The sequence below is a fragment of the Carcharodon carcharias genome, chromosome 7 (genome assembly GCF_017639515.1).
Source record: "Carcharodon carcharias isolate sCarCar2 chromosome 7, sCarCar2.pri, whole genome shotgun sequence".
Lineage (NCBI taxonomy): Eukaryota > Metazoa > Chordata > Chondrichthyes > Lamniformes > Lamnidae > Carcharodon > Carcharodon carcharias.
Window position 1 is genome coordinate 29,458,562 of NC_054473.1, and position 9,678 is coordinate 29,468,239.

Sequence of the window (9,678 nt, forward strand, 5' to 3'; positions counted from 1 at the left end):
CAATTAAGCCACACACACACACACACAGACTATCCAGACTGCACTATTCCTACTTTACAATAAATCCCAATAACATTATGAAAATTATTATATTTTCATGACATTTTTCACAAAGGCTAAGATGCAAAAGATGTTTAAAATAGTTTGGCAAAGTTATTGGGGTAGGGGAAAACAAAAACAAAAATACCTGGAAAAACTCAGCAGGTCTGTTGAAGAGTCATGTGGACTCAAAACATTAACTGTGCTCCCTTCCACAGATGCTCACAGACCTGCTGAGTTTTTCCACGTATTTTTGTTTTCGTTTTCGATTTCCAGCATCCGCAGTTTTTTGCTTTTATCTTACTGGGGTAGGGGACCTTAAACCATCAATTAACATCTTTCCTCTTCCACCTTTACGACCTGAAATCATCTGAGAACCAACTTCTTGTAATCTTTAAAAGTGACATTTAAGGAGAAAAGACTTGTTATCTGCTTGAAACATGTGCAAATGTCAGCCTTCTCATTTTTAATTATGGTTTACAGTTTTTTAAGTGTTTAAAAAAAACCTGTTAGTTCAGACTGTTGGTTTAAACTGTTAGTTCAGCTGTGACATAGCTGTTTGCTTGTATACAGTTGTCACAAGTTGTTACTTATAACTTATTATTGTCCTGGCTGCTATACAATGCCCCATGTCAACACACACACCATCATCTCTTGGAACTATATCACCATTCCTTCACTATCATTGGTTCAAGATCCTGGAACTCCCTCCCTAACAGCACTGTGGGTGTACCTACACGACATGGATTGCAGCGGTTCAAGGAGGCAGCTCCTCACCACCTTCTCAAGGGCATTTAAGGCTGAGCAATAAATCTTGCATCCAAAGAATCAACTTTAATAGAAAAAGCAAATTTTATGAATCTACAAGTTTAATTGAAGCAGACTTGTTTTCGATAATTTTAAAGACAGTGGCTGAGATTTTCCAGTCCCGCCGGGAAATTCCCACCCAAAGTCAACGGACCTTTGGCTGGTCCATCAAACATTCCGTCCCACCCACTTCGATTCTCACTGCAGGCAGGACTGGAAAATCCCAGCCAGTGTATCTAATTAGATAACTCTTAAACGAACTGTTTTAATCTTAATAGCTATTGAATATGCCAAGTAATGACTCACAGACTTTTGTTTTTCAGATTCATTCTTTAACATGCCAATCAGGAGTATTGGCCCTGACAAAGTTATGTGCTCAGGCTGTAGAAAATAATCTGCCTTGACAATGATGAATATTACTGCAATATCAATTAAACACATCATAAACTACACAGTGTTTACAACAGAAAACTACACAAAGGAAGATTACCACCAGCAACGTTCTGCCAAGAAAATTTTACTTGGCCTGGCCTTAGCCTTTTTATCTTTACTCACTGTCATCATGAATGTTTTGGTGCTATATGCTGTGAAAAGTGAGAGAAAACTGCATACTGTTGCAAACATGTACATAGTTAGTCTATCTGTTGCAGATCTGACAGTGGGCATGACAGTCATGCCCCTTAATATTATGTACATCTTAGAAAACAAATGGAAACTAGGAAGAATGATTTGCCAGTTTTGGCTTTCTATGGATTATATGGCTAGCACAGCTTCAATTTTTAGTCTTTTTATCCTATGTGTGGATCGTTACCACTCAGTTCATCAGCCATTGAGATATTTGAAGTATCGAACCAAAACCAGAGCTGTTGTGATGATTGCAGGAGCATGGCTTCTTTCACTGACTTGGATCATCCCCATCTTAGGATGGCACATCTTTGCAAATGGAGGTATCAGGTCTGTGGCAAACAATAAGTGTGACACTGAATTTCGTTATGTCACCTGGTTCAAAATTCTTACTGCAATCCTAAACTTCTATGTCCCATCTATACTAATGCTATGGTATTATACGAAAATTTATATGGTTGTAAGAAAGCACTGCCGACAACGAAACAATATCGGGGGACCTATGTGCTCAGGCATTGACAGAAAAAATTTCAAAGGGAATGTGAATCTATCATGGCACAAATGTGAAACCTGTCTGAACCAGCAAGGCGAAAATTCATATCAAGAACTCCCAACTACAGAAGCTAAAAATACATGCAAACTTTCACAGTGCAGGTTTAACTGTTCTGACTTAAAACAAATCAAAATGCCTTCTACTCTAGTAGGTAACGAGAACATCCCAGCTGAAAATAACCAAGACATTGGTGCCTTTTCTATTTCAGCATCAATGCGACAAATTTCAACTGACTTTTACTATAAGTCGTTGTCTCTCAATAAGGCACAAAATCAGCATGTGGAACCAGACTACAGACCAAATTATTTTGTGGCCTCAAAAGAAAATCTTACCCTGGATAATCCTGCTGTTACAGCAAAACTAAAGTGCTTTCCTTTAAGTGTTCAGTACAGACAGCAAGGTAGTAACACTCAACAAACATACGTGATGATGAAAGAGCATAAAATGGTTGCAGAGGCTTCAGTTGATGACAAATGCAAACTATCAGATATCTCTGACATACAAACGTTCAATAAGGTGCTGCTTCAGTTTGGTTCTATGCCTTGCCCACATCCAAAAGCAACATCTTGGGTCCATGAATCTGAAGAAACTATAGGAACAGACAGTATTAATCAATTGAAGCAATCATGGCAGAGGTTTTTCTCATGCTCTGTGCAGCACGTACAACGCTTTCTCATAGTAAGAGAAAGAAAAGCTGTCAAGCAATTGGGTTTCATTGTGACAGGGTTCATGGTATGCTGGATCCCCTACTTTGTGACATTTACCGTAATGGCTTTCTGTGATACATGTGTCAATCACAATTTACATATGTTCACAATATGGCTGGGTTACATTAATTCAACACTTAACCCATTCATCTACCCTCTGTGTAACAAGAACTTTAAGAAAACATTCAAAACCATTCTTCATATTCAAACTTAATTTATAACTTGTGGATCACTGGATGTGAGCCAAACATTGCTTTGGAAAAAAATCCCCTTTGGTTTCATTTTCATAGCCATGAAAACTTACTAAATTGAAGAATGTTAATTTACTTTATAAAATTTTATTAATTGATCCAGCAATTCTTAAAAATTTTAGCAAATCAGTTGGTCAGAAATACATGAAAAATATTTGTAACCATTTCCACAATTCATCAGTGTAAGATGAAGCAAGTAACTTCTGGAATTATATAGCTTATATGAAAAATGTCATAGTGCCATTTAGTTAACCTACAAATAAATCGACATAATGGCATTAGCCATAAAATATAAACATTGCTGAGGGTGATTTTTCAACATCAATGTGAAGGATTAAGAGATAAATAAATACAAGATAAATATAAAAATCACAGATTCTGTGTACACCTTAGCATTGTGAGAGAATTGTGCTGTGTGCATTTAGACATGGCAATATCTTGTACTTAAGTTCCAAAAAGTGCTAACAAATAATTTTTTTTTATTGTCTTGAACTGAAGCGGGAATATTGTAAAAATTATGTTGCTATTTATTGCATGGTATAGCTTTTAATTAAAAAGCAAAATGTTTTCTTTTCAGCCATAATAGAGAACTTTCTTCTGAACATAAAGTTTAGAAATTGGTAAAAACCCTTTGTTTAAACAACTCTGGCCCCATTTGATTAACTTCAACCCAGCTCATTGCATCTCCCAATTGATTTTGCTCTCCAAAAACATATTCAGATGTCTCGAGGATCTGCCCTGTAACTTCTTCTGTACATCTCAAGGAATTCTCAACTTGCTCTAAATATTTAATTCATATCACCTAGTTTTGGGATCCTTTATGGGGTAGTCCCCTGGGGACCTGGGTTCGAATCCCGCCAATAAAAATCTGGAATTAAAAGTCCTCCCACAGCTGATGGTAAGGGAACAGAACATACTCTGGGTGGGGGACTTCAATGTCCATCACCGAAAGTGGCTGAGTAGCACCACCACTGGATGGGTCCTAAAGGACATAGCAGCTAGCAGATGGTGAGGGGAAACAGCAAGAGGTAAAAACATACTTGACCTCATCTTCACCAACCTGCCTGCTGCAGATGCATCTGTGTATGACAGCATCAGGTAGGAGTGGCCACCGCACAGCCATCGTGAAGATGAAGCCCCACCTTCCCATTGAGGGTGCCCTCCATTGTGTTGTGTGGCACTACCCCTGTGCTAAATGGGATAGATTTCGAACACACCTAGCAACTGAGACTGGGCCTCAATGAGGTGCTGTGGGCCATCAGCAGCAGCAGAATTGTACTGGAGCACAATCTATATCCTCATGACCTGGCATTGGATTGTGCAAAGGCTATGGGCCTTGACAATAGTACTGAAGACTTGCGCTCCAGAACTTGCTGCGCCTGTAGCCAAGCTGTTCCAGTACAGCTACAATGCTAGCATCTACCCAGCTATGTGGAAAATTGCCCAGGTATGTCCTTAACACAAGAAGCAGGACAAATCCAATCCAGCCAATTACCACCCCATTGGTCTACTCTCAATCATCAGTAAAGTAATGGAAGGGGTCATCAACAGTGCTATCAAGTGGCTCGTGTTAAGTAATAACCTGCTCACTGATGGGTTTGGGCTCTGCCAGGGTCACATAGCTCCTGACTTCGTTGCAGCCTTGGTCCAAATATGGACAAAAGAGCTGAGCTCCCAAGGTGAAGCGAGAGTAACTGCCCTTGACATCAAGGTTGCATTTGACCGAGTGTGACGTCAAGGAGCTCTAGCAAAAAAACTGGGGTTAATGGGAATCAAGGGGACAACTCTCTGCTGGTTGGAGTCATACCTGGCACAAAGGAAGATGGTTGTGGTTGTTGGAGATCAGTCATCTCAACTCCAGGACATCACTGCAGGAGTCCCTCAAGGTAGTGTCCTCGGCCCAACCATCTTCAGCTGCTTCATCAATGACCTTCCTTCCATCATAAGGTCAAAATTGGGGGTGTTCGCTGATGATTGCACAATATTCAACATTTGCGACTCCTCAGATACAGAAACAGCCAATGTCCAAATGTAGCAAGACCTGAACAATATCCAGGCCTCAGCTGACAAGTGGCAAGTAACATTCATGTCACACAAGTGCCAGGCAATGACCATCTCCAACAAGAGAGAATGTAACCATTGCCCCTTGACGTTCAATGGCCGTACCGTACTGAAACCCCCACTATCAACATCCTGGGGGTTACCATTGACCAGAAACTGAACTGGACTAGCCATATAAATAAAGTGGCTACAAGAGCAGGTCAGACGCTAGGCATCTTGCGACATGTTCCTCACCTCCTGAGTCCCCAAAGCCTGTCCACCATCTACAAGGCACAAGTCAGGAATGTGCTGGAATACTGCCCACTTGCCTGGATGAGTGCAGCTCCCACAACACCATCCACAACAAAGCAGCCTGCTTGATTGTCACCCCTTCCACGAACATTCACTCCATCCACCACCAATGTACAGTAACAGCAGTGTGTATCATCTACAAGATGCACTGCAGGAATTCAATAAGGACCCTTCAACAGCACCTTCCAAACACACGACCACTACCACCTAGAAGGACAAGGGCAGCAGATAGATGGGGGCACCGCCATCTGGAAGTTCTCCTCCAAGTCACTCACCATACTGACTTGGAAATATATCGTCGTTCCTTCACTGTCACTGGGTCAAAATCCTGGAACTCCCTCCTTCATAGCACTTTGGGTGTACCTACACCATATAGACTGCAGCAGTTCAAGAAGGCAGCTCACCACCACCTTCTCAAGAGCAAGTAGGGATGGCGAATAAATGCTGACCCAGCCAGCGAAGCCCACATCCCATGAATGAATTTTTTAAAGATGTGTATAATATCTCCGAATCACCTCTTTCACAACAAGAATGAGCTCAAGTTTCCCCATAATTTCCCCAAACATTTCCCCGTAAATCTGATTCCTGAGACAAGGGGGATTGTATTTCAACTTTAGGTTTTCAGCACGTTGTAAACTCAATGCTGGATAATCGGTTAGGAATAGTTAACTTTAAAGTGAAATCTGAAAACCTTGTTTTAACCAATAGAACTCCGCCACGCAATTTTACCTTTTTTAACAAAACAAGTTATTGTACATAAAAGACTTAAAATAAGCAATATTAACTTAATTTGGTTTATAATTATTTTTGTTATGCACTCAGGTTTACTTCTTAAGTATTACTGAAAAAAGATATTTGTTGAAGCTTTTCGTCTTGCACTCATCAGGACAATTGCAAGAATACCAATGTCAGGGGATGGACCAACTTTATACTGTGTGAGAAGACAGTGCTGATTGGTCAGCAAGTGGACTCTGATTAGTAGAGGTGCTGGCACGGAGAATGCACCAGTTAATGGTAACTGACAGTTAACCACTAAGCATTGTTTGAATTTTAAACCAGGCAGCTTGACTCTGATTGGTCAAGGCATTGCCCTGAGGAATGAACCAGCAAATGGGTATCACTTATTTTGTGTAGCTGAAACAGGTGGAATGTGTGTACATGTTCTTTCTGTCTGCAAAGAACAGGGCCCTGCGTATTAATATATGTAGTTTCCAGTACACGCAAATGTGCCACACTGTAAGCATGACTGACAATCTCAAACCGATTGTCAGTGTAACTTTTAGCACCCTGAGGATTATTCAACAAATATCCATTCGAGGAATCACATCTAATGTTGGACACGGTGTTTTGAGTTTTGCAAGCATGGGCTGGTTGAGTACGGTCTGTACCCTGCCCATTGCAAACAGTGGCTAAGACATGCTGTTTGATACAATCTGCCAGTCTTTGGATGTATGGCCTGTATACCTTGCATTGCACTGGCACTGAAATTCATATACCACATTACTTATTTGTGTGATAGGCAGAATGCCTTTTTGGCTTGACAGTAGCATCCCATTAGTGACGAATGCCACTCATGTTGCTATTGCACAGTAGCAGCATGAAACAGCTAGCTTCACCTTTTGCTCAAATTTGTGAGATACTTTGCCCTTCCAGGGTAATCTGAGGTAGACTGGGCACTTTTCAGGGCCGAAAGTGAAAGTCTTAGGTCTGTTCATGAGTTTGCGTGATATACAAAATGATCTGATCAGGGTAGCTATTATCCTGCAGGATGTCTTTGATGCGCCATATTTCAGCATCAAACTTGCATGGTGAGCAAATGGCTTGGATCATATTCATGAGTTTGCCGATAAGGCCAATTTTATAACGCATGGAACTGTAAGAATCCCAACGCAAGTATTGACCAGTGAAGGTAGGCTTGCGGTAGACCATGGTAGAGAACTCCTGGCAGATTTGTCAACTAGTAAGTCAAGGAAAGGGAGTTCATTTGATTGCTCCATTTCAAAGGTGAATTTGAGCGCAGGATGGAGCCCACCAGGACATGCAAGTAAATTATTAAATGCTGTTATGGATTTAAATATAGCAAATGTATCATCTACAGGGCAACACCTCTACCAATCAGAGTCCACTTGCCAACTAATCAGCACACTCTTCTCATATTGTATAATGTTGTTGCTTTCCCTGACATTAGTATTCTTGCGATTGTCCTGATGAGTGCAAGATGAAAAGCTTCGACAAAATGTCTTTTTTCAGTAATATTCAAGCTCTATACTACCAAACAACTATTTGTTTACTACTTACTTCCCCCAAGAATTCTCTTTAAGACACATCAATCTTTAAGTTATTTACTTCTGTAGGGACCAGCCATAAGTATGCTACAGTCCCCTGAAATGCTCCTAATGTGGTCTCCCCTACATTGGAGAGACCAAACGTAAACTGGGTGACCGCTTTGCAGAACACCTGCGGTCTGTCCGCAAGAATGACCCAAACCTCCCTGTCGCTTGCCATTTTAACACTCCACCCTGCTCTCTTGCCTACATGTCTGTCCTTGGCTTGCTGCATTGTTCCAGTGAAGCCCAACGCAAACTGGAGGAACAACACCTCATCTTCCAACTAGGCACTTTACAGCCTTCCAGACTGAATATTGAATTCAACAACTTTAGGTCCTGAGCTCCCTCCTCCATCCCCACCCCCTTCTGTTTCTTCCCCCTTCCTTTTGTAATTTTCCAATAATTTATATAGATTTTTCTTTTCCCACCTATTTCCATTATTTTTAAATATTTTAAAATCTTTTATGCTCCCCTCACCCCCAGTCGAGCTATACCTTGAGTGCCCTACCATCCATTCTTAATTAGCACATTCGTTTAGATAATATCACCAACTTTAGCACCTATGTGTTCTTTTATTCTGTTGTCTGTGACATCTTTTGATGATCTGCTTCTATCTATCATTGCTTGTTTGTCCCTACAACCACACAACCCCCTCCACTTCTCTCCCCCCAACCAAACCCACCCCCCCCAAACACACCTTAAACCAGCTTATATTTTACCCCTTTCTTGGATTCACTCAAGTTCTATTGAAGGGTCATGAGGACTCGAAACGTCAACTCTTTTCTTCTCCGCTGATGCTGCCAGACCTGCTGAGTTTTTCCAGGTAATTCTGTTTTTGTTTTTATCTCCTCAGTTCCAGCTATTCTCAGAAGGTAAAACCGTCAGATACCATCTCTTGACTGTGGATGCCTCAGTCCCTTTTCAGGTTATTTTTCTAGTACTTCCAAGCTAATTACTTTCTTTTGCAATAAGACACGAGAGGCCCACTGTAGGTTCTCCCATCGGCTTCAAACTAGGCAATCTTCCAGCTTCTGTTCCCACACAATATTCAAACTGAGATTGAGCCTCCCCTGCCCTCCACACAGTCAACGATGAAGCTAATGTTTCACTCTGCTGGCAGTGCAGGGCTATCTAATTGTCATTTACATTGGGTAGCTTCTCTCTGTGAGATGGAAAACCACATCAGGTCCAAACTCCAACTAACACTCTAAGCAAAAACACCCAGGGCAGAATCTTGGGCTCGCCAAGGCATAAAGTGACGCAGGGTGATGTCGGGTGTGGGTCCCAACGTCACCGCGCGTCATTTAGATTTTCAGTTCAGTGGGCGCACAGCCAACTCTGCTGCATGCTCGCTGAGCTGTCAAAGGTCTATTGAGGCCTGTTAAAAAGCAATTAAGGCAATTAGCTGAGCTGCTCGTCCAACCTCAAGGTTAGCGGGCAGGCCAGGAGCCCCAGCGGGGAATAGAGAAAGCATGAAACCTCATCCACTGGCAGGATGAGGTTTCATGCAGGGATTTTAAAAGTTTACTAAAGTTTTAGCGTAAGTTTTGAACATGTCCCATCTCATGTGAGGGGGACATGTTTAGGATTATTTTTTTTCTACTTTTAATGTTTTTAGAACTGTCAGTGATCTCTCTGAGGCAGCACTTAGCCTCAGGGAGATGTGCGCTCTTTCATGCGCATGCGTGAAAGAACGCATTCTCGCATTTGGAGAATTCCCCCCGGCCCGCACAGAAAGCATATAGCACTTCCTGGCGGACATCGTGCTGGGCGAGCCTTAATTGGCCTGCCCACGTAAAATGGTGGCGGGGCCCGCTTCTCTGGCAGGGATTGGCTCCCCACCTGCCAGAGATTGGGTCAGGCCCGCCCACCTGGCAGGCAGAAAATTTTGCCCATGAAGTGAATGAGTTTTACGATCTTTCAGGGTTTACTGAATGCTTTTAAACTAATGTAGATCTACCTCCCAAAACAAAAACACCTCTCTGGACTGAATTACTGTTATAGTTGCATTCCTGAGA

The 9,678-nt window shown here is 41.8% G+C and overlaps 1 protein-coding gene across 1 annotated transcript; it reads left to right on the forward strand.

Moving 5' to 3' along the window:
- Window positions 1-1,180: 1,180 nt before the first annotated feature.
- On the forward strand, window positions 1,181-3,564 carry hrh1 (histamine receptor H1). The gene has a single exon (XM_041192311.1). The coding sequence runs from the start codon at window positions 1,253-1,255 to the stop codon at window positions 2,942-2,944; it is 1,692 nt and encodes a 563-aa protein (XP_041048245.1). The 5' UTR covers window positions 1,181-1,252; the 3' UTR covers window positions 2,945-3,564.
- The last annotated feature ends 6,114 nt before the right edge of the window (window positions 3,565-9,678 follow it).